We start from the raw sequence: 25,784 nt of genomic DNA on the forward strand, positions 1-25,784 counted from the left end.
TGATCGATAGATTTTTTTGTTTTCTACACAATTTTTGTTTGTAAGAAAACTCAGCCACATATGAGGATATTTGTTTAAAATTTCGATAGAACAGTAACAGTATAATGTCCTCGTAAGTGGATATCAGGCCCTTGTAGAGCAAAATTGAGTATTTTGGTCTTATTAATGTAAAATGTGATGTCCACATATGTGGATGCCAGGTCCTAGGAGGTTAATTTATAACATTTGAAAATGCATTCAAAATTTCACTGGAAGCCAATAAAGGGACGCACGAAGAGGAGTGAGATTTCAAAATTATTTGGTGCCATTAAAGGTTTGATTTTTGCTTTGTTTCTTATGGAAGAAACAAGACTTATATGGAGCAAATATGATATGAAGACATTCAATAACATTCAGTTCAACCAAACAAGTTTGTGCTTTGGTTAATGATATTACATGATGATTCTATGGCATTTACATAAAGTGGCTTGAGGAAACTGTTGTTGCTGAATTAGAAAAACCCCGTCACATAACCTCCCATGAGCAAGCACCTGGTGATAGTGGGATGAATAAACTCACTTTGAAGAGTAAGAAACATCAGACAGGACCAGGGGAGGGGACGGGCTGCCATCTGCTGCAATTGGTTGAGGGTGAGGGGAGATCCAATTAGTAATGGCAATAACAATGAAGATCCACTTCAAAGAAAAGTTTCAATTTGAATATTAAATTTCTCATACTATAATGCACTCACTATGCAGTGGTGGCAGTACTGCATATGTACTATTTTTATTCTTTATCCTGCTGCTGTAACACAGTATGAGTGGAAAAACCATCAGAGCCATCGCTCATTCTGAAGGTCTTCGACTCAAATTGGTTTTCACAAAAGGAAAGTTAGAAATAGTCAGTGTTATATACTGACTGTGGTGCAGTAGTCAGCTCTGCCACACAGCAAGAAGATTCTAGGTTCAAATCCAGCCACCTGGGTCCTTTCTGAAAACAGGGCACTTGCATGGTCTACCCAGATCTGCACAGGCTCTCTCCAGATACTCCAGTTAGTGTTAATGGTTAATTAGCAATAGATGTGCATGTGAGCATCTGTCTTTCTCCTCTGTTACCTGCCTCTCTTCCCATGACTGCTGGGTTCAATCTCCTAATAATTTGTTCATTCGCAGACATTTCTGAACAAGCACAAAAACACATGTAGTGAATGTGAATCCTTACAGCAGTTCTTCCATAATAATAACTTAATCAGTGTGTTTAACTACATTTATAGGAAATCTATATGTTACAGCTACAAAATAATAATAATAATAATAATAATAATAATAATAAACAGGCTTAATTCTCTCCAGATAGAACTGAAAATGTTGTTGGTCGGCACTTATGTGTAAATCTTTTCCCAAAAACAAAATACCATCTCTATATATAGCGCTTTTATGACTATAGAAGGACAAGGTGAAAAATCAGTCCATGTTTCCTAAACAATTCTAAACCTTTTATTTTTCTAACAAGAGTGAAAAGAAACAAAAGGCAACAGTAAAATGAAAAGTTTATACACAAACTCACGACATCTGTGTGTCTGCAATATCAATAATAATAATAATATAATAATAATCATCTGAACAAAAGGAAACAAAATATATTGGGATAAAGTGAGTTACAGTGAAGTTAACCTTAACTTGCAAAGAGGGAGAGAATGACAGAGGGAGGAATAAAACCGGGAGTCAAAAGGATGGGAGGAAAAAAAAAAAAAGCATAGAGCATAGAAGGGAAGAAGAGAGGGAGGAAGCCAGGAGGTGTGGAGGTACATTTTGGGAAAGTAGCACCAAAAACATTAATGCCTGTTTTTAACACTTCCCAAAATTTACTTATTTAGAATGCATGTCCCCTCAAAACAGCATCAAACACGAGATTTGAAACAACTACAAAAAAAAAAAAGAAAAGAAAAAAAAAGTGTATCCATGGCGCCGTTGTCTCAGATCAGTAGTCAAAATCCTCTACTGCAGCACAGCTTCTGGAGTCATGCCCAAACAACAGTCTAAAATAAACCCATAGCTTATCCAACTTCAACAAGTGACTCAAGTGAAGAGAAACTGCAAATGCCGGTCCTCATGACAGGCTTCGCTTAAACTAGCTTTTAACACAGTTGGGATAACATAGCATACTGAAAGACCTCAGAGACAACTCTAGACCAAAGACACTCCTATTACGGCAAGTCTCACATCTGTCAAGCACAGTCTTATTATGTTCACAGGAAGAATTCGTCCAGGGAAGGTGGAGAATAAAGTTTGGGTAAGACTGAGAGTCTGAACAACAACAACAACAAAAAAGAAAAAAATAATAATAATAAAAAATCCGGACAAATGAGATACTGCGGTGTTATGGATGATACTGGAGTGTAGAAGAGTCACCACTCTTAGTGTCTGAATGCATAAATGAGGGGTGAGAAGGAAAGCAGAGCACAGGGGAGGTCCTGTATCTCTCTGTAACTTGATACAGTCTTCTGGCACAGAAAGCCCCTGTCCCTTCAGTTTTTCAGGCTAACTGACTGTAACGAAGCTCCAACGATGACTGCATCACAAAATCTATCAAAAAAATAAATAAAGGTTAACACTAAGATACTTTATGCATTTCAAGGTAAAAAGAAAAATCTAGAAAGGGGATATGATACCTCAGGATGGGTCTGGACAGGGGAGGGGGTGTGTCTGAAGGGGCAGGTTTTCTTTGTCTCCGAGGCATCCAGTGACCTTTGTCCTCCGTCCCCACTGCCCCCTCTGTGGCTCTTCCTCTTCCTTTTGGAGTCCTTGGTTCGCCCACGGCCTGCTCGTCTCTGCTCTTCAAGCTCAATCTGAGAGATGATGAAAGAAATGTAAAAAAAAATTAATAATAATAATAATAATCATCAGGGCTCTAGACTAACTTTTTGACACGGGTGCACCGGTACGCCTAACTTTAAAAATGTAGGCGTACCGGCACAAAAGTTAGGCGCACTCAAATTTTTCAACCGCATCGCTTATCACTGCAGTTTTACATGTGCACTTTCTTTTTTTTTTGGGGGGGGAGAGAGAGAGAGAGAGTCCATACAGATAATATTCATTTCTAAATGATTAACTAACAAACTTGTGCTTAACGTGCTTTGTCAATATTGTAGAAAATTTTAAGCTTAATCATCATCTTGGCCTCCTCTGACAATCTGTTTGCTGCTGTCTGTTGCTGAAAGGCACTGGGGAGAGGGGACACTTGGGCACTGCATTTATTGCAGCATATAATGCGTTTTCTGGATACACTGTGCTTTTTCAGCGTTCAAAGATTGATGGCACTGTGTCAGAGCACTGGCTATGAATTTCAGATGGATCAGGCCTTAACTTAACAAAAAAGTTATCAATCGTTCTTTTCATCTTTTCTCATTACCCACAGCTACATCCACTTCTGTCGGGCGTAGGCTGCTCACTAGGGCTGGGTATCATCACTGATTTCTATAATCCATTCGATTCCGGTTCTCAAAGTCCTGATTCAATTCAATTTAGCCTCAGACAGTCAGAAATATAATTCTGATCATTTATCAGTACTGATACATGTGAGACTTCATCAGAATTGTGAACATCACAGCACATGCCTTTGTGTGAAAGTAACTGAGAATAAAACACAGAAAAACATGAAGGAGATTTTCCTGGTCTGGCTTTTTATAGCAGATAACCTTAAAAATATTCTACAATATTCTGCAATTTTGCATAATTTTAAGAAGTTTACATTTCTTCAGTATTGAACAGCAAAAATTAGGCTTTCTTGTCCAAGGTCATTTAAGTGAAAAAAGAAAAAGACAACAACGTTAGACTGGTGGGTAATAAGCGAATGAATAATGCAGAAAACAGATTTGAGACGGGAAACTGTTCCTGAAGTACACAGAGAGCTGTGTATGAAGTGTAATTTTTATCGTGGTGGAAGCAAATCCACAAAAGTCAGAGGGAATTTATGACGACATTGATCAAATGTGAAGCACAGTTTGCTGCTTCTTTTGCTGCTGGCTCTGCGAATTTTGGTTGGAGAGAGACAAAACCTGCAGCTCAAAATCAGTGCAAAAAAGACGTAAACACAGAGTGGACCTGACGCATCAGAATCACTAAGCTCCGACAGCGTATCCGTCTACGGGCCGTCGGGTGAGAAAGCCGAGAAAGACAAAGCTGATTCTGATGTGTCGGGTCCGCTCTGTGTTTACGTCTTTGAGTGGAATCCGTTAATGAATTGATATCGCTTTATTCAAGCTACTCACCTCTCTCTTCCACCTGCACTTTCAACTGGACCACGGCCAATCAGAGAGGTCCCGCCCCTGACTATCTCTGATTGGTTTAGTCCACAATAGGGGCATAATGTGTGTCTGTTGTTGACCACACGGAGAGTTGCAGAGATTTATTTATTTTTTTTGTTACCCGAACAGTTGGTCACACACGACCAATTTTTTTATTTATTTATTTTTTAATAGTCGCACCACTGAAAAATGTGGTCGCATCTAGAGTGCGACCAATTTGGTCGCACTCTAGATGCGTAGATTTCCGCTATTCCACATATCTACAGGTAAGTAGATGCCAGACACACAACACTGTGTCACTGAACAGAGACGATAACAGAGGCTTCAACTGCAACATTTTGTAGTAAAATTAAAGTAAGCGTTTTAGTAAAATATAAAAATATTGATGACGGGTTAAGCATTTGACCTAGATGTACTAAGGCTAATGCAGAGACCTGGACTGAATGTTCCTGCCTTTCCCGTCTATCCCAAAAGCCCTTGAAGTACATGGAAGCACAAGTTCAAGTAAATACAGTGATGTAATATTTTGGATTAGCCAGAACTGAACCTTTGCCTGTAAAACTGTATTAACTTTAACACCTGACAATTTACAGGGTTTCAAACTCTAAGATTTAACTCTTTTCTTAATGCATTTCAAATAAGGAATTGCACAAAGAAGACCAACACCACACATTCTTTGGGGCCAGAGATACATGATGTTAGTCTTTTTGTGCTTTGGTCCTGGTTCTAGTTGCACATCGAAACCAAATGAGTTTTGGAAGATTAAAATTGAACTATACAGTCACTTTATTTTCCAGTACCTGTATGAGTGTGTGTAGTGTTTCTCTGGGTGGATCAGAGGCAGCTAGCAGGACTCTGTGGATGGTATGCATCTGATCTAGGGAAACCTCCAGCAGATCTCCTTCTAGCTGCAGCTCCTCCAGCCGGACCCTGGTGTCAGGGGAAAGTTCCACTACCTGACCTTTTAGCAAGGGCAGCAGGGCCAGCAGAGACCCTACACCTGAAAGGAAGGCAGATACACAGTCAGTACAGTGCACAACTTGACTTTTGGTTAAATTAAAATTAACATGCCACCTCACCTGTAACATTTGACTTCTTTTTGATGCCATTTTCACATCCACCCTGTCAAACGGGCACATAAACATATTAAAGATTTTGCCCTACTGGACAGCTCAGATTTGGTTTAATATAAAAATACACAAGAAGTTGATATGAGGAATTTACCTGTGTGCCATTGCTTTCCTTTGTGTTCTTTTTAGGTGAATTCTCCTCGGTTAAATCAATGACACCGTCGTCTCCTTCACCTCCCTCCGAGTCGGATAAAACAATAACCGAACTCCCTTCTGTCTCCTTCTCCACGCTCTTCTCCTTTTCTGGTTCACGATGAAGAGTTTCTTTGAGTTCTTGCAGCCTGTGAAGTACCTGCTGCACCTCAGGTGTCTCCAGTGCTTCCTTAGCTCGGCCCTGCCAAGTGATGGCCCTCTCCGTGAGACACTGCAGTGCTTCACCTTCAGGCAGACGCACGGGCAGCCTCTGCAGGGCTACAAGTAATGCCAGGATAGTTTCTAGGCGCGGGCGCCGTGACCGTTGGCACCGAGGACACAAGAAGCGCGAGTCCCAGTCCCACCAGCAAAGGGGGTTTATTGGTGGTCCAGAAGAGGGTAGTAGGGAGGGGAAAGGAACACAGCCACCATGAAACCAGTCCTTACAGAGATGGCAGCGTAACTGAGGCGCACGAGGCTGCCCAGAGCACACGCAGACTGACTGGGAAGGGGTGTGGTTTCTGTTACCATTGTCTTTTACAGAGTTCTTGGAGAGACCGCATGTGTCCGTTTCCATGGGATCATCCCAGCTCCCATTCTCCTTGTCCTCCTTACAACCTGCAATGCTAAGTCCAGATTTACGCATGTTCACCTTCTGTAACCTTAATAGCGCATCCTTTTCCTGGTGTTCCCCTTCTTTGAAAGCCATCACCTACAAACAGGGCATGGAAATAGATTTACCAGTTTAGCATAAAAAAAGCATTAATAATGATGGAACTTAAACACTGAAACCCCCCCCCAAAAAAAAAAAAAAAACTAAAACAAAATCATATTCTGAATACTCACAATAGCTGCAGGGTCCCTCAAGTCCTGAGCAGAGAGTCCCAGAGTGTTGGTATCAGAGTCATCCAAAGGATCATCCGGCGGCCCTGCCTGATCCCGCCTCTCTCTCCTTTTTGCACATGGACATAATACCTGCAGGGGGCGAACGCCAAGTTTAATTAATGATTTCATGGAGGTCACAGCGCTGTACAAACCAAAATTAAATTAACTAGTACAACCTCAACACACAAGAATTTATTCAGATAATTATTTGTTTAGTAAGTATTCTGCTTTCAATTTTGGGATTCAGACATCTATTTTATCGATTCAACAATAAATGCCAAAAAAAAAAAAAAAAAAAAAAAAAAAAAAAACAGTATAGGACAGCTCTAAATGACCTCTAGTAGACTGTGCTGACTGCTCTTCTTCAGGAAAGTCTTGCTGGCCTTGTCCCTCCACGAGTGTGCGCTGGTCACCTGGAGTTCCAGCTGCCTCAGCTCTTCCATGAAGACTGGTAGGTCTCTGCCAATAGCTACCAGGCCCTCCAAATCATCCATACATGGGTAATGCTCCCCATTCTACAACAACACAAACATTATTTAATAATTGCAGGTATTTCAAGTATAAGTCAAACCATTAAAGTGGGAGGTAAGCTAAAAGAACATAGATATTTTTTTTCCTCACCTGAATTTCCTCCAAATCTGTTACCCATGCCCGAGCTCGAGTAAGGCACCCCTGTAGAGCCAAAATGTTGGGCAACGTGACTGGGATAAGTTGGGCCTCATTTACTATTGCCTCCAGGGTGGAGAGAGGGTGCTTTTGCCTGGAAGATCAGAACCCAAAAAATTCATTGATAGAATAGACAGAAACACTTGTAAAACAATAACACTCACTATGGCAGGGAATGTAAATTCTCTGGCCTGATTCGCCCGTCTCACCTTTGTTCGAGGCAGATCTGTGCCTTCTCTTCCCAACGTTCTGCAATCGTGAGTAGCTCCTGAAGCTCTGCCATGGCGGTCTCCACAGACACACTTTGGGGCACATTGCAGCCTGCTTCCATCAGGGTCCTCAACACATCCAACGTCACTTCCTGCCTCTCACCTTCTTCTGTCCCAAGGGTGCACCTCACCTTGGCCAACCAATGGCCCTGTTCCTTTAGCCCCTGGAGTAAATTACACTCTGGAACCAAAACAGGCAGCTTGGCCCCTTCCTCCAACAAGGTTTGCAACTGCTCAGGGGGTGGCGAGTCCTTCCTCCAATCTTTGTCATTGATCAATACTTGAGCTCGGCTTTGGAAATCCTCCATTGCCCGTAGAACCGTCTGAAGAATGAGAGAGTACCGAGGTCAGGCTAACATCACTCACACTTTTAAACAGAGACTCATCACAAGATTTTTTTCTTTAGATCTCAGTCACACAGCTACAAAAACCAGTCTGTGAGCCCCTGAAAAAGCACAGATAACTAGAAAAAAATGTGTATTCCCCACCAGACTGGCAAGTTGCTGGATCAAACTGGTCACAAAGAGGGTGCTGCCCAAACGTCGTTACTGCTAACTGCTTTAGTCAATAGAGGTCGCCTGTAGTTTGCATGAAGACACTAGGCATTTACTTTCCAAGTAGTAATTTGCAACTTTTATTTTAACAGCGATCATTATCAATTTCTAGTTTGACTCACACTTTAAGTTTCAATACTGCTTGGGGAGTAGTATACCACTTTCACATAGTGACAGCTAGCTAGCAACCACTTGCAACTGTTCTGGGAATACAGGTTTTTCCCTTATGAATGGCGGTTGTCAGATAGTTATTCACAATCACAAGGGCTGAAGCCTTTGTGAATGAGGTTTTAATTGTAAATTACATAAATATGAAAAAGAAAAAAAACCCCAGAAGATTATTTGTTTTGTGTGAAATGTTACGTTAACTTCTTAATAATTCTGAATTCTCACCGTGACCCCCTCCAACTGGTTTATTACACAGGGCAGGTTTTGTATCGTCTCAACCAAGGACTTCAGCTCGTCCAGAGTCATCCTGTTTTCACTAAAAAAACAGAACTATGTCAGTGCATACAACCTAACGCTTTGTGCAAAACTTAAGCTTGGATTCTATCTTACCTAGTTGTTGAATTGCTAAGGAGCTCTGTACTTTTCTCTTGGCAGTGTGCTATATCTTTAAGAACAGTGTTGAGTTTTCTGAGGAGCTCATTGTCAGGAAACTTTTTCTCTGCTGCTTCCATCTTCAGCATCTCCAAGTAGTCAATTTCTGCAGTTCAACAGGCCTTTGGTGTTAGTATCGTCTTTTGAAATGATTATGTTTTACTGAAATTTCAAGGCTTTATGTAATTAATGCTGATTCCTCACCTATTTTGTTTCCTTCTTCCTGTTCAAGTGCCTCTTTTACTCTGTTGGCCCAAGAATCAAAGGACTCCGACCGAACTTTTAATCGATGTAACATGGCTAATAACTCATCCAGGGTGTACCTGTACCTGCAGAGTGAAGAGATAACAGAAAATAACACAGATGGTAGATGTATTAGAAAAGAAAAATACCACTGTATTTATTTTATGGCAATTGTATTTACACGTGCAAGCAAAAAACAACAACAACAACTGACAAATACCTGAGGTAGAGTTTTTCAGTGGGGCAGTTGCACAGATCCTGAGTGTGATAGAGACAGACCAGGCGCTCGGGACAGTTTGAGCAGGCCAGGGCAGAAAGGAAGCATGTGGTCTTACATTTATCACACTGTCTCTCATCATCAGGCAGCAGCTCAAAAGCCTCACGCTCTGCTTCGGTAATGCCCTGCAAGAAACGAAGTTTCCCATATTCTTAAATGAACAATAAATAATCATCAATACATAAATATTATTCAACTGAGGCATTATTTACTTATATGTGAGTAAAATAAAGTTTGCTTCTGTGTCTCACCCTTTCCATCAGACTCTTTCGGAGCTTCCGCTCCTCCTGAACAATGATAAACATTTCCCGATGTGTAGCTGCAGCCAGATTAAGGTCTAGCTTCTCTGGGCTAGCAGCCATTTTACAGGTGAGCTCCTCATGGGAGAATACACAATATCTCCTAAGACGTCTGTAGTGCTCAATACAGGAACGACCAGCAGGCAGCTGAAAGAGACAGAGAAAAGTGATACTGATCGTGCAATATTGAAGGAGCAATGTGAAATGATAAGTTGGGACAGCGTAAACACACATACCCAATCTGCAGTGCAGAAATTGACAGCTTCTGCAAAGTTATATCCCTGATTGAAGCCACTATGGTAGGCTCTGGGGAAGGTAATGACAAACTCCCCAGCACACTGATTGGTACGGACAACCTGCCAATCAGAAGCACAGCAATCAATTTAAAAACATAAATCTTTCTAACGTGTGTACATTGTTTCCCAGATGGATGCTTGGGCAGTATATAATATGCATATATGAGCAATTGTTTATTTGTGCACCACAAAGACATTTAACAATCAAAAATTACATGTTTTTACTCTGCAATAGGGCTGTGCGATATGACCAAAATCTGATATCCCAATAGAAGACATTTATCGTCCGACAACGATATATATTACACAAAAATTACATTTTCAGTAAATTCTGTGAATCTCAGTCAACTCAACTTGTGTGAAGTGCTTTCAGCTGGGCGTCATGTACCTGGAGTCGAGTGTTATGCAAGTTCAAATGGCCGCAATTTTCCTTTGTGAGTATTTATTACATGGCGTGCTGCGAGGAAAAGCCTGTTCTTAAGTTTATTTTTTAGCACCTGACGACTCTTTTTAGCTTATCATCCGTAAACACCCTGCATACTATTTTATGTGATTCAGCTTATTTTGAAAAATCTCAACAGGATCTTCAGATTTATTTTGAAAGGTTCATGTGAAAAATAAACAAGCGGATAGGCTCCAGCGCCCCCCGCGACCCTGAAAAGGATAAGCGGAAGCGAATGGATGGATGGATGGATGGAGGGCGGAGCCACGCGATGGTTTTACCATTGTTGTTGCTAACGACAACGCATAAAAACAGTCACTTGTGCGTCTGTTGCCGTAAACAGTTTATTTTGCGTCACCCCGAAACAAACGATAGCGTAATATGAAACGATAGACGTTTTCATATCGTCATCAGATATATATCGTTATATCAAACAGCCCTACTCTGCAAGTTGCTGACAAATACTTGGACAGTACAATCAGTGCTTCTCCAGTGTAGCCAGTGTGAGATCAGTGGCACATAAACAAGCTACAAAGTGTGGTTAGAGTGCCCAGCCAATTAACAGAGCAGAAGATTATCAATGACTACGGTATGACAATAGTATGTTAAACAACTGATATGTTACTAATGCACAACAACATTTGTACTGCTGATTCTGAGATGTGAGGATGCCACCCACCACAGCACTCCCATACAGAGATTGTCAGGGGAATCTTTGCTGTGTGACAGGAAGCTGTAAACGGGCAAGGTGGAAAACAGCTGCACTAACTACTGCTGCTTGTCTGTACTTTGAAGTAGAAAATGTGCAGCTGTATGCCCGCTGTAACCATTCAACCAGAGCAATACATAACCACATTTTGCATGGGTGTGAGGACGTTAATCCGCTTCTGCTAACAATGTCAACGTTACCCACACTTGGCAAACTGATAATATGACATTGGGTGTGCGCAATGTTTTGTATGATGCAAACCACTTGTTTTAGCCTCATTTAACATTGAATTCAGTTTAAAATGTCTTTTAAATACACATTCAATATTTGTGATCATGTCTGAGTCAGCCTGTGTGAGATGTCTAGCAGTGACTGAACTTTCAAAATAAAAACAAACTGATTGTCTAATCGTGGATGGTGATGTTTTTTCAGACAGGGTGGGGGGCATTTAAATGCCTCTGAGGCCTACTAAAGTAAACTCCATGTGTAGGAAACACTGGTGTATGTGATTTGATGTGACACTGACCGGGACACCATGAGCCATGAGAATATTTGGGTTCATGATGGTGACCAGCTGATGCAGGAGGTCAGGCTGGAACTCAAACAGCTCTGGTGTTAGCTTCTTCATAACCTCCTCAAGTCGCTCAGCTGCCATAGAGGGAACCCCATACCAAGTCTTGGGTTCACCCCTAGAGATGGAAGATACATGGGGAGTGAAGGGGAGAGAGTGCAAAGTTAGTCTTTCTCTAAAGTACACGTACAAATGACATACTGTCTCTGCACTTAAAAGCTTCCTGAACAAATGCATTGAGCATGCTGTACCAGTGCAGGTAGTTGATGGAGTAGCTCCAGTGATCCTCAATGTGCCAGCAGAAAGCTGAGAACACCATGCCCACGTAGAGCCATGGCACCTTCATCCCAGAGATGTCTCCATTAATATGGCACAGGAGTGACTGCTCTAGCACAGGCATCACATTCAAGTTCCACCCAGAGCGGGCATATTCCTGACCAAAAAGAAAGCAAAAACAAACAAAAAACATGGTTATGAACAACTTTAATGATTAGAGATTGGCAACATTTAGTATTTTAAAGCAAAAATGGCAAAGATACACTGGTGTCTGTCTCTCCAAATGGAATAAACTGCAGCATTTCCTTCTCAATTAAAACATTTGGTCAATTAAATACTGATAAATATTTATATTTAAAAACATTTGTTGTACTTTGGACCAAAGGTAAAATCAAAAGAAGTAATTTACTTAAATAATCTTAAACTGCGACAAATTATAATTGACTTCTTTGACAAAAATTATTATAAAGAAAGTAAATCAGTCGAAAATGTAAATAAACGTCACACTGTAGAATTACATGGAACGCACAGCATGTGCAGCAGCAGCTTTGATGTGTCTTCACTGTAGGTTACCAGCAATTTTCATTTAAGCGTCTGTTGTAGTACATTTAGCACAAAAACGTTTTATGATGTAGCTGCAGTTTTACTTTTGAAACATTTTAAAGGATGTTTGTGATTTTTTTTTCCACCTTTATCATCTTAACTCTGAATTAGGTGGGGATTAGTTTCACCCAAAATCCATTCTACAGTGGTGTTTTGTGGATACACTAACTACTTTCCGGCTTTTTCAGTTGACAAGATTTTCAACAGTTAATCTAAAGCCGGATACTGCAATCATCACTCAAACAAAGACTGCCAATGAAAAACTGAGCTTAGAAAATAAGAAAAACAATGCACGTACCTCCTCTTCCTTTGTGAGCTTCCTCTTGCCATTGTTCATTGGGAAGCCACTACCAAACTCTTTGGAGTGTATGTCTGCTCCGTATTCAACAGTCACGTCTTCCTCAATACTACTTACTAATCGCCAGAATTCTCTCTCTACGAGCTCAGTGGGGACCATCTATACAGGCAAAAAATATAAACGCTAGAGATTAGCCTCTCTCCATTTTAATCGCTGAAGGGGGAATCATGATTCATAATGAAAAGCAAATGATACACTCACATGGACAGGCATGTTGAAGTAATCTGCTTTGAAAGTATCTGCCATTTCCCCAAAACTCTGCAGTGTGTACTCCCGTGTCGCTTGTTCAAAGCCAAAGGCTTCTGTGGGTTTTTTACACTCCTAAAAACATTAATTCAAAAAACAAAACAAGATGACACAAAGAAAATCAAAACATCTAAGAGTCTTGCAGATTAAAAGGCAAACACATGCTTTTAAACATTCTTACGTACTTCTGCCACACACTTAGGGCATCGCCAGTTGCCCTTGGGAGGATCGGCAAGTGGGGGTAGTAGACAGTAAGTGTGGTAGTTGTCATCACAGCCGTCACATAGCATTAGTTTCTCGTCATCGTCTCCCCGACCACACATCCGACACACAAAAGAATCCACCTTTGAAAGTCGGTGATTAAAATAACATTAATCACAAGGCTTGGAGCCAAATGATGCCAACTTTGAACCGAACATCTGCAAAACAGGTTCCTGGGAACCAAAGCAGTGATTCTCGCAAAAGTTCTAAAGAATACCATCTACCTTGTTTACAGGGCTGAATAATCATTTATGCTATAATGTAATTAGATATCACATTTATCACAATTTTAACTGCCACAATGGAGTAATCACTAACTCTACTTACACACTGAGGATTGTTGAGATTGCGTCTAAGGCGCATTGTCATTTTGGTGCAAGGTGTATCATCTTCCTCCTCTTTATGTCCTTTCCCATTCTCTTCCGCTGGTTCTTCTTTCTTCACTGCCATCTTTACTGTAACACTAGGAGGAGGAAGCTGTGGGCCTGATGAGCTCCCATCACTCTGTCTCTCTTGAGGGTCCAGGGGCTCTGATTTGATTGAGGTGTCACTCAAAGGAGGTGGTATGTTGTCCTTGACAGTAACAGTTTGAGGCAACTCATCTAAAAACAGGAGGAAGAATCGCTCAGAGTCAGATGTGGTCATTTATCACAAGACAAGTAAAATTTATATTGTGTGAGATGACTGGATGATTATAGCACACAAAAAACAAGCTTCACAATATGTCCATTTATTCAACTGTCCAATTATTGACTGGTGCCACGCCATTCCCCCCCTCCCCCCTCGAATTACTAGTGCCAAGATATAAAAGCCAAAATTCAATACAAAAATTTAAAAAAGCTGTTTAATAAAGTTATAGTAATGATACCTTTCTTTCTGATGCCCTTGTCCCTTGCCACCAGTCCAAGTCCCATCATCTTAGGTCCTGCACCATAAATCTGTAACTTCTTCAATTCTGGGTTCTTCTCTATGTCTTCCTCTGTTGGTTCAGGCTGTGGAAAGAAGAAGTCTTTTACAAATCAGAAAGCAAGAAACAGACAGCAGCTACTCCTCAAAGCACAAAGAGCAAGCAGAACACACAGTTAAAAACATGAGAGCGTAGCAATGCATCACAAGAAGGGATTATTCTAGGTTAGAAAGTAAGGAAAAGTTAACCTACATCACAGTGAAGCTTAAAGGTTAAGACCCATCACCATCACACACAACAGCAGATGCAACCATTCATTTAAGTGGAGGGCACTGGTAAGGATTTTAAGTTATGTCATCTATTTAGTCAACTCAGGTTGATTATTGGTTTTACGAGTCGGGTGAGAACACAAAAATAAATCAATAGCAGACATACAGAGTAGATTAGGGCTGCCATTCACAATTATTTTTTAAAAGGGTAAATGGATTTTGAAAAGCAATGTCAAAGGCAGGAATGCATCTCAGACACAAAGTTTCATGCTCATATAACAAAGATAAGCCATTTTAGCATCTAAAGCTGTACTAAAACATCCCAAAAACAGATATTATTTAGTTTTCCATTCCTATTGGATGATTTAAACTTCAGAAAAACTGCAGAAAAATGACATCACATTACAGCAAAACATGAAAACTACAAATTAGTGTAGCCACATTCTGGACTATATTGCATCTGGGAGGTTTAGAACATGGAGAAATCCAATTTAATCAAAATACTACCTGCACATAATATTAATGGGGGGGTGAATATTTTAGGACAGTGATCAGATTTTCAGTCTGCACAAAACACATGCATGATCAGCAACGCTGACAAAACCATAACAGGCCGTAATGTCACAATTAAATAGAATTATTGTTTTTAAAAGGGAAGACACAAAAGCATTTCTTGTTTAGAACAGCCATTCCAAACAAACATAACGTCTTCGCATAACATCCATTTAAGAGGTTTCCTCAGTCAGTCCCAATCATGAAAGGATTTGGTGAAAACTTGCTCAACCCCCACTTTTTGCACACAGGTGTGCACTAAGAATCCAGTAAACCACATTCAAACCACAACCTGTCTTCCAACAAGACAGTTCATGTTTGCATATCATACCAATACTATTGCCAATCACACCACAAAAACTGTAAATAAACAATACCAAAGACTCAAAATTTCTTTAGATAAGAGGTCAAGACATTACAAGGAAAAAAAGTTAGAAATTTAATCAAAAAGGATTCAAAATATTTGCCACCTGTGTGCAGTTGTACTCCCTTTAACTGACAAATGTAGCTTTGGCCACCTAAAACATTACCTATATTGTCCTTGTGCACAATGCAAGCACCTTTTTCAGTCAGCCAAACCCTGTGGACTGAACGCAATAGATATCAAAGCAGATGAAAAGGGCTTGAGGTTGTGGAGCTATCACTCTTTGATCTGAGGCCTGTACTACAAAGCAAAGTTTGGGCTTCAGGTTCAACTATGGAGCTAAAGTCTTTGAGCTTATTCACCGCTTATGCTTAATTTACGCTACCACGGTTGTGTCTGTTTGCAGAAGTATTTGACTATAGAGAAGGATTTTCAACCAGCACAAAAGTACTCCCATGCAGTCCTTCAAAATCCCAACTACATGCTGCTCAATGTGGATAACTTTGCGTATTGGTCGAAATCTGATTGAGATTGAGAAGTGGGCCAGAGAAGTGAGTGACACTGAGGGCTCATCAGGAATGAGAGGAGTGCGACAAAAAGAATAAGATCAGAAAGTAATCACAAGTAATAAAATACAGACAGTGGCTACAGTGAGCACTTCATTGTTTTTTAATACTTTTTCACTTCAGCTCTTTGTATGTTACAACTTTTACTCATCTCCACGGCTGGCTCATAGACCAACAACAGAACACAAGCAAGAGTAGCCCTCGGACCGGTTGCACCGCATATTTTTGTTACTGCCCCATCTAACAACAGATGCTCTCTGCAGGTAGACAAGCAGTCCAAAGCTGCCAATGGACTTCCCACACGCTACCACTGCTGAAACATAATTTCCCCAATAGTGTGTTTCTAATGCCATGGTAAGCTACCTCTAACAGAGCAGGTCATGTTTGGGAATAAGAGTTGAACATCAACAAACACCACCAGCTAGTGACTAATCAATTCTGTCAAATATAGTGCATGTTGTGAAAGCATCTATAATTTAAAGAATTATCTAAAGTCTTTCCTTCATGAGGAGCATTAAGAAATAGCCTTTAGAGCAAATATATTTCTAGATTTTTTGTTTTGTTTTGGTTTTTTTGTTGTTTTTTGTTTGTTTTTTAGTTTTTTGTTTTTTTTTTTAAACACTGCACCTGTTAATCTTTGTAATCACATATGCTGTAAACACTAGACAGAAAAACACCGGGTTGCCTTATTGAGTTGACAGACACCTTCGTGTGATTTAGTGCGACTGCAGATAGGGCAAGTGAAGCCAAATAAAGAACAGACATACTGGATATGCCTCACTTGCTTCATAGTACAGGCCCCCTGATCTCAAATGGGTAAAACCACCTAGACGACAACAATATGTTCAGAATGGCGCTTATTTATTTTAGTGCTTGAGTGCATTAAGAATCCAATATTTCGCTGTCTGCTGTCAAAATATAGTGCTTGGTAAGTAAAACCCTATTAAATTAAACCTAGCTGGTTCTTCAGTGTGAGTGCACTCAAAAAAAGAACACATGCAGTCACACTGTTAACTGCTGTAATGAGGGAGCAAGCCAACACAGCGCAAGTGAAAAGGCACACAGACATCCCAGCAACAAAGCATCACAAGCCAATTACTACCACACAGAAATAGCATGAGTGAAATAGAGAAGACTAGAGAGCACAACAGCCCAAAAACGAGACTAGAAAAATTTGTTTGTCAATATTGTCTATAATGAACCTATTTGGTTAGGGCCTTGGAAGAATGGTTCTCAACAGCAGTGTCATTCTTGTATTCAAAGTCCAATCCCCTTGAATTTTTAAAATAAGATAATGTCTAGAAACACATCGATAGCATTATAAAACACTTCCGTCCAAGATGAGACTACACGGTCTCATAGTCCTAGAGCAATTTTAAGATACAGACCAAAGGGCTTAAATAAGAAGAAAAGAAGTCAGGGAAGTTTCTCTGCATTCAGTGTAAATCAATATGGAGATTTAACAAGAGAAGGTTTTTTATGGCAACAGTTCTGTGACCATATTATGGGCTGGCACCCCCACACTGAGAAGGGATGATTGCATGTTAATGAAAATGTTTTAGTGGTTAATTATAAAAACAAAACAAAAAAAAAACAAAAAAAAAAAAATCAAACATTTAGACAACTTCAAAGGGGGTATGGTGGTCTAGGAAAAGAGTGGGGACGTAAAGGGAGCTCATATGCTCAAGAGGCAGTACCGCAGAGATGAGTTGAGAGCCAGTGGTGAGAGGATGGGGGGCCAGATCCTCTGGACCCTGCAAAGGGAGACAATAACAGCAACAATAAACTAAGACAAGAGGAAAACAGGAGATGAAAGAGGAAGGGAGAGAGCCTGGAGAGAACAGCCAGTAGTTGTAGAGGGAAAAAAAAAACCCAGTGGGACATTATGAGTCCAGGATCACATCTTATGTAGGATGTAAAATTTTAGATCTAATAGGAGCTGCTGAGGATTGCCATTTTAGCTGAGGTTTGTTTTATTGCACGACACTTGGAATGCAGTCTAGAAAAATGAAGTTTTTCTAGATTAGCTTTTCTAGAGAGATAGAGATATTTGTAAATACAGAATTAAACAATATTGTTTATATTGACATAGCGCGATATCAATTATTTTACACAGAGACTTTTTTTTAATAAAGCTGTGCTTGTGAACCCTCCAACTCATGCTCATTCTCAAAGTTCACCTACCACATGGAGGGAAAATTTGAAGGTTTATGTCTATGCAGTTTGTAGTCATCAAGTTCAGCATAGTCTAAGGGGCTTGGAAGGAAGCGCCTGGACTTAAGGTCCATGACGCAAAAGTCAACCAAGTATGATGACTTGTATAAGCAATGTTAAGAGTCAGTCACCAACTTCAAAACTATCAGTCTGCATTTAGTATACAGTGCAGACTGGTAGGCAGTGATTTTTTTAAAGTATAAAACAAAGAGTAGCAGGTTACTCTGTGTGACCTTTTTGATATTGCTGTTGTCAGTGAAGTCTGGTGGAGTCACAGCTTCCCTTTCTTGTCAGAAAGATTTGTCTGACAGCAGGTAAAGTGGTGAAGACACTTACACTGATATCGATTTCTTATAGATGGCTAAAATTCATGATGCCATCAACCTCGTCCATAGCCACAAATGACTTCAGTTGGGTGTTCTTGCCTGCTTTTGTATATCGACTGAAGGTAATATCAATTATAGCTCTGACACACACACACACACACACTGAACTCTAAGTGAAAACTGTTTTGGGTCTCTAAAATAAGTGCAGAGTTTCCTGGAAATTGTAGTAAACTGTGGCAGAGAAACAAACTGCTTTTAAATAGGACCCATGAAATTAATATTATTACATTTTTTGTTGAGCAACCTGGTGATAAAAATGCTTTTGACATCCCCCCTGTTGCTTCTGAAGAATATTGTGAGGCATATATCACTTTTAGTATAAATATTTAATATATGATTTTTGGGGACAAATTACCCAGCCCAAGTCTGAACATGTGCTCAAAACTGGACGTGTTCAAATCCCAGTATAGTACTGTATAAAAGCTGAAAGAAAACCATGCATTGAATAGGATATAAAAGGACATTCTTAGGCAGTAATCACCGTCAGTTAACTCGTCACAACTGCACACATTAATTTTCAAAATTGTTTGTTCTCAAACTTAAATGTGCAAAATAAAAATGCACATAAAAAAATAAAGAAAATTAAAATCTACAGGCAGCCATGCTGCATCTAAGTAGAAGCAGATGTGAATGTAGGTTTGTCCAAAAGTTGGGTTGTAGATTAGTAAAAATTATTAAAGATAAATAAATAAAAATATACTGTGCATTTACTTGAGTGACTGGAGAAAGTGCAAGAAACAGATCAGAGAACAACATACAGTGGGGCAAAAAAGTATTTAGTCAGCCACCGATTGTGCAAGTTCCCCCACTTAAAATGATGACAGAGGTCAGTAATTTGCACCAGAGGTACACTTCAACTGTGAGAGACAGAATGTGAAAAAAAAATCCATGAATCCACATGGTAGGATTTGTAAAGAATTTATTCGTAAATTAGGGTGGAAAATAAGTATTTGGTCACCTCAAACAAGGAAAATCTCTGGCTCTCACAGACCTGTAACGTCTTCTGTAAGAAGCTTTTCTGTCCCCCACTCGTTACCTGTATGAATGGCACCTGTTTGAACTCATCATCTGTATAAAAGACACCTGTCCACAGCCTCAAACAGTCAGACTCCAAACTCCGCCATGGCCAAGACCAAAGAGCTTTCGAAGGACACCAGGAAAAGTATTGTAGACCTGCACCAGACTGGGAAGAGTGAATCTACAATAGGCAAGCAGCTTGGTGTGAAAAAATCAACTGTGGGAGCAATCATCAGAAAATTGAAGACATACAAGACCACTGATAATCTCCCTCGATCTGGGGCTCCACGCAAGATCTCATCCCGTGGGGTCAAAATGATCATGAGAACGGTGAGCAAAGATCCCAGAACCACACGGGGGGACCTGGTGAATGACCTGCAGAGAGCTGGGACCAAAGTAACAAAGGTCACCATCAGTAACACACTACAACGGCAGGGAATCAAATCCCGCAGTGCCAGACGTGTTCCGCTGCTGAAGCCAGTGCATGTCCAGGCCCGTCTGAAGTTTGCCAGAGAGCACATGGATGATACAGCAGAGGATTGGGAGAATGTCATGTGGTCAGATGAAACCAAAGTAGAACTTTTTGGTATAAACTCAACTCGTCGTGTTTGGAGGAAGAAGAATACTGAGTTGCATCCCAAGAACACCATACCTACTGTGAAGCATGGGGGTGGAAACATCATGCTATGGGGCTGTTTTTCTGCCAAGGGGACAGGACGACTGATCCGTGTTAAGGACAGAATGAATGGGGCCATGTATCGTGAGATTTTGAGCCAAAACCTCCTTCCATCAGTGAGAACTTTGAAGATGAAACGAGGCTGGGTCTTCCAACATGACAATGATCCAAAACACACCGCCCGGGCAACAAAGGAGTGGCTCCGTAAGAAGCATTTGAAAGTCCTGGAGTGGCCTAGCCAGTCTCCAGACCTCAACCCCATAGAAAATCTGTGGCGGGAGTTGAAAGTCCGTGTTGCTCGGCGACAGCCCCAAAACATCACTGCTCTCGAGAAGATCTGCATGGAGGAATGGGCCAAAATACCAGCTACTGTGTGTGCAAACCTGGTAAAGACCTATAGTAAACGTTTGACCTCTGTTATTGCCAACAAAGGTTATGTTACAAAGTATTGAGTTGTATTTTTGTTATTGACCAAATACTTATTTTCCACCCTAATTTACGAATAAATTCTTTACAAATCCTACCATGTGGATTCATGGATTTTTTTTTCACATTCTGTCTCTCACAGTTGAAGTGTACCTCTGGTGCAAATTACTGACCTCTGTCATCATTTTAGGTGGGGGAACTTGCACAATCGGTGGCTGACTAAATACTTTTTTGCCCCACTGTAATAGTGCAAAGAGGAGCGACAGCAGAGGAAAGCAAAGCAGCGCGACAGGATGGAGAATAAGCAAACTATGATGCGCTCTGGGTGCACTCTCATTTTCCAGATACAACTGATTCACATGGGTACATAAAGGACTTGGAAACAGTAGCATGACGGCATGGTCCACTCAATAAGATTTTCAAACACTTGCAGTGTAAATGGTGTGCCTGCAGTGATGGAAGCACTGTTATTTCTATGCAAAATTATCACAGAAGTAGAAAGTGAACTGTTAAATGACACTAAAATTTAAGCATGACGGAACAGGCTTCTGAATTCACTGTTACTTCTAGATTGAACAATAAAAATGTGCAGATAACTATGTTACACTTAGATTTAAAATGTTGTAATGCAAGATAGAAAAATCAAAGTAAACATCTAATTTAGTTGCATAATTTAAGTCCTCCTAGAAAAGTTTCTTAGGTTTGCACTTGCTAATTTTATGCATCTTTCCAGTAAATGTAACCAGTGCTGATTGTACTGCTGTTTATTTTGACCACAACACTTTCTACATAAGAAGTTTTTTAAGTCACAACAGTCACATTTTCTTCCCTTCTATAATTATAAATAAGCCCAATCAGGCTGCCTGAAAACTACATGAATACCAGGTGGTCACACACACACACAGGTTAAATTGGACTACATTAAAACCACACTGCTGCTGAAACAGACTAGATTAACCAAACCAACACGAGTTTTGCATTGCTTTACAAACAACTTTTTCTGTGGTGGACAGTTTCTTTTTGAGGCAGCAAGCCTATTTGGAAATGTGATTCAACAAATGCCATTTATGTAACCAAAATACACATCAACAGAGTCATTGGTCACAGAGGTATGCAAATATACTCAAAGAGCATTAAGGACTGATAGTCTCACTCACATCAGGCTGGCAGCGGTTTGCTCTGCGTCCATAACTGCTGATTTTGGGTGGCTGCACTGACTGTCGTAGGGGAATGGAGTGAGGCTTGTACTCTTTGTCCACATCTTCCCCATCATAGTGCTTCGGCTTACAGTGCTGGTAAGTGTTTGGTTTTTTTAAGGAAAGAAAAAAAAATTCTTAATAATATTCACAGATAAACTCAATTTGAAGGCTGTCTATTAACTGATCACCCCATGTACCAAGAGACCAGAATGTAGAGCATTACCTGCAAGCTGGTACCAGATTGGAACATTTCATAGGGGTAGACAATCCTCTCATAGTGTGAGCGCAGCAGAGAACCGATGTTCTTGCCCGGAGGGTAGCCAAGCCTCTGCGCAATGCGAGCCCAGCGCCGCTCCTTACAGACCATCTCAAAACCTCCTTCATCCGTCACAATCTTTGGCAGAAATATATTTTTACCCATACTTTTTACAAACTGAACAATTTAAAAATATATATATATATATATATGAAGTATATATTTTGAGTTAAAAAAATTTTTTATTTATACTCACCTTTGACAGGCTGAAAAGATCAAGAATGCGCCTTTCAATATGTGGAATTTTCAAAGAAGATCCCTGGATCTCCCAAAATCTGGCGATGCGGTCCAAATAATTAAGCTTCACTCTTGTCTCCGCCTAAAAACCGATGTATGGGGAAAACACCACAATTACTATAGCCTTTTCCACCCAAATAAATTACTGACAAATAAAGAAATTTAAAAAGGGGGGGGAGGGGGGGGGACTCACCTCTAATTCATTAAGCCTCTGAATACGAGGTGTGAAGTGAAAACTATCCAGCTCCACTGAAAATGGAGGCTGCCAGTCCTATTTAGTAGGAAAGACATTCAATTAGAACATGTGTGCCTATGTGCTAAATCAAACTTGTGCTATATCTTGCAACAGACTATTCAGAGAGGTAAGAAAAAGAATAAAAGAGCATGGGAGAAAGGGAACACTGAGCCTATTTTGGACTTATTTGGGTTTAATGGCTTTTGGGCTCAAGAACTTGGCACAGCTTTAACCAGAAAGGATGGTTAAGGTCTTTCACTTAAGAGTAAGTGAAGCTCAAGCTGTCCACAATAATAGGCCTATCTGCTCTTATCAATTCTGAAGAAATTATAATACAGATTAAAAAACAAACAAACAAAAAAAAAAAACACCACTGCAGGTAATTTGACTAGCACTTATAATAGCTCCTATTTGCATAACTTTTGACCAAGCCCTAAATATGAATGAAAAAAAGCTAATTAGATTTAGTGGACATATACACAACTAAACGCAAGTGTAATCCTCCTTCAGGACCAACATACATAGACATTTTAATTAATACTGTACATTGTCGTTTTTAAATTCCAGAGTCATGGAATTTAAAAACGACAATAAAATTGAAGAAAAATAATTAAATACATAAATACAACATAAACCAAGTATAAGCAAGTATTTACTGGTGGAGGACGAATTTTACAGATCCCAGATTTCTCTGCAATCGGACGTATCTTGGCGATGTAGCCTAGGGGATCCTGAAACTCCTCCCATGACGGCTCAAATACTGGACACTCCGGAGGAGGCACAAATTCTTCCCCTTCCATCGCCCTGACAATAGGGAAATTGTCAATTCATACAAGTTAATAAACTCTAGCCCACTTAGTAATGTGCATGGCAGCAATAATACGGAATGTGAAAAATATTTTATGTACATGAGTCTGTTAGTGTACACACAGCAATTTGAATACCCCCGGACCCAATTCATGACCTAATGACCTTTTATAGATACTACAGGACACTCCAGAGTCAAGAATACTCACAAAACTATAACTCAGTGTCATCATCATATTTACATACATGTTGAATACTTCATTAAATGTTCTCACTGACAGAAAATAAGAACAAGTGGGCGGGCTGGTGACGTCAATTTTTGCAAAGGTATTCAGGAATGTCAACTTCCCCCCTTTCAGGTTAAATCTTTGATATGTAAATTGTACTTGCACATCAGAAAAAAAGACCCATACGTGCACAAATAGCCTATTTGCTTAGTCATGCCAAATCATCACTTCCTTATTCTGCTCTCAGGTTTACATATATACAGATGTGTGATGATCATGTTGAAAACACTGTTTCTAGTATTCACAACAGTTTACACATTTCTTAATAATAACATATATCATGCTGGGAAATCCCAGGACTATGATTTGTTTTTTACCCTTGAAGTGCTCCTTGTTAAAAACCCCTCCCCCATCATCAGACAACAAAACAAATGCCATGGTCTGGTAGGTCTAAAGGCCCAGTGTTGGAAGGGGCTAAGGTTTTAAGTTCTTCTTTATCATTTGGGCTACACAAGAATAATTAAATTTGATAAAACACACGAGTAATTTCTATATGAAAATGATCAAGAAGCACTGTTGTCAATGTGTACATTAAATATCTGTACCAGCCTGCAAAAAGTGTCAATCTAGTGCCTTAGCTTTTCAACGTTTCTATTTTTATTTTATTAAAAAAAAATAAAATTATTTTATTAAAATAAAAATAGAAAAGGAACTTGAAGCTGGGACTTCAGTAACATATTTCACATCCATCTAATCCCAAACAATGGCGTGGAGGCCATGAACCCTCAGATACAGAAGGCCTTGCAGCTATCACCACTCATGAGTGGGCTGGATTAGATTACTAAATATGACAAATACAATAACCTCTTTACAGAAGCCAAAGAGTAACATCTAAACACCACTATTAAATAACACATGTAACTATTAGGTTACAACTGTTAGCTTCTACCAACTAAACTTAACATAACTGCCGTTTAAACGAACCTTACCTTCAACCAGAAGCGTAACGACAGAAATAAATTATCAGAAAATGCCTCCAGTTCCGTTATTTATAGTGGGTTAGCTATGTGTCATTCATTTCTCGTCTTCTGTCACCTAGGAACTCTATTTGTGTCTATTGTCCGGCTATCAGAGGCGATAACGCAGCTTGTGGCTAAACGCTAGCACCGAGGCCTGCACTTTTTTTCTCAGCTCCGTCCCATCGCCACCCACAGTGGTAGGTAACTAGCCTTAGTTAGCTAACTGGGCGGCTGAAAAAACTAAGTCAATACTACAGCCGCAGACCAGCTAACCTACATAATGTCGCTGAAGTCGACGCCAACACGCAGCTAGTGAACATTAATCGTATATATGCAAGTTGATATGCAGTTATCTGTTGATCTGATTACACTACAACATCTCGCTGCATTCCCGTGACTGACCCGAAGACACCTCGATGTCCCGGGGTATGATAGGGATTGTGGCCGCTCTCCTTCCTCTGTTGTTGTGATGACTGGTGGCTTAGCTAACGATGGCCAGCTGTGCTCGGTCCAGTTGGCTAGCTACCGCTGCTAGCAAAGTTGACCGTTTTTTTTTTAGCTTCAGCGCTCCATATACTCCGGTCTGTCAAGCATACGGGCTCAAAACATGGATTGCTGATGTTCGTTTAATACTAAACGAGGTTCTCAAACTTTGTCAATTATGTCGTTATCAGTCATTTTCCGATCAACATCATTACTCTCCTCAGGCCATCCTATCTTTCTTGACGAGACGCCATCTTAGCTTTTTTCTCACGACCGAAGTACAACCTCAAATCTCTCACGTCTCTCACGTTTACTCCCTGAAAGTAGTACCCACGTAGGCAAAACACAAAGCATGTAATTGCTGCGCGACCAGTTGGGGAAGAAGTAGGTCAGAAGAAGGGAGGTTCCACTGTGTATTTAAGGGAGGAAAAAAGAAAAAAAAGTTCACATCTGTGACGCCTGCGCTTCCGCAGCACATTAACAAGTCACTGATAATGATCAGCACGATAGTGCTCTTCCGTTCTCTTCCAGAATTTCGGAAGGAATACGAAACATTAAATGTTAGCAGAAAAATGACAAGCTTGATAATGAAAAAAATAAACAAACAAATCAATAACAGTATCAGACTTTCACCAGGTTGGTTCCTGGTTATTTATTGCCGTGCAGATCTTCCTGAAAGTTTATCATCAGGCAACACCCTTTTGTTGTGAAAAAGAAAGTTATGGTAAATAGGCTGTACTTATAAAGCACTTTCCTGGCACTTTAAGCTCTCAAGTGCTTTC

General features: G+C 40.2%; 1 protein-coding gene across 3 annotated transcripts; it reads right to left on the minus strand.

Moving 5' to 3' along the window:
* Positions 1-1,452: 1,452 nt before the first annotated feature.
* On the minus strand, positions 1,453-25,451 carry kdm5c (lysine demethylase 5C). Of its 3 annotated transcripts, none has more exons than XM_086278228.1 (29): positions 24,922-25,451; positions 23,123-23,270; positions 22,425-22,502; positions 22,191-22,313; positions 21,902-22,072; positions 21,637-21,771; positions 17,458-17,514; positions 13,971-14,094; positions 13,430-13,704; positions 13,027-13,185; positions 12,797-12,916; positions 12,536-12,694; positions 11,610-11,791; positions 11,314-11,476; positions 9,577-9,696; positions 9,293-9,487; positions 8,985-9,166; positions 8,726-8,850; positions 8,480-8,627; positions 8,315-8,405; positions 7,308-7,690; positions 7,054-7,192; positions 6,768-6,947; positions 6,394-6,522; positions 5,510-6,259; positions 5,365-5,407; positions 5,086-5,285; positions 2,651-2,827; positions 1,453-2,564 (listed from the first exon to the last, which is right to left on the minus strand). In XM_086278228.1, exons 2-29 carry the CDS (start codon positions 23,264-23,266, stop codon positions 2,556-2,558), a joined length of 4,761 nt encoding a protein of 1,586 aa, XP_086134354.1. In that variant the 5' UTR covers positions 23,267-23,270; positions 24,922-25,451; the 3' UTR covers positions 1,453-2,555. The 3 variants fall into 3 exon arrangements, with proteins under 3 accessions (XP_086134354.1, XP_086134355.1, XP_086134356.1); XM_086278229.1 differs by lacking the exon at positions 24,922-25,451 and adding an exon at positions 24,490-24,894; XM_086278230.1 differs by lacking the exon at positions 17,458-17,514 and having other exon boundaries at positions 24,922-25,450.
* Between the last annotated feature and the right edge of the window lie 333 nt (positions 25,452-25,784).

This window comes from Aulonocara sp. 'chitande type north' Nkhata Bay, linkage group LG20 (assembly GCF_057382095.1).
Source record: "Aulonocara sp. 'chitande type north' Nkhata Bay isolate Kocher_YH1m ecotype deep benthic linkage group LG20, A_spYH_male_GT1.1, whole genome shotgun sequence".
Classification (NCBI taxonomy): domain Eukaryota; kingdom Metazoa; phylum Chordata; class Actinopteri; order Cichliformes; family Cichlidae; genus Aulonocara; species Aulonocara sp. 'chitande type north' Nkhata Bay.

Excerpts from the sequence above, each read along its gene's own strand:
- kdm5c (XM_086278228.1), bottom strand. The coding sequence starts at position 23,266 with ATGGAAGGGGAAGAATTTGTGCCTCCTCCGGAGTGTCCAGTATTTGAG. Across the intron at positions 12,917-13,026 it reads GCCCTAAGTGTGTGGCAGAA|GAGTGTAAAAAACCCACAGA; the intron begins GTACGTAAGAAT and ends TAATGTTTTTAG. Across the intron at positions 8,628-8,725 it reads GGAAGAAGGAAACAAAATAG|AAATTGACTACTTGGAGATG; the intron begins GTGAGGAATCAG and ends GTTGAACTGCAG.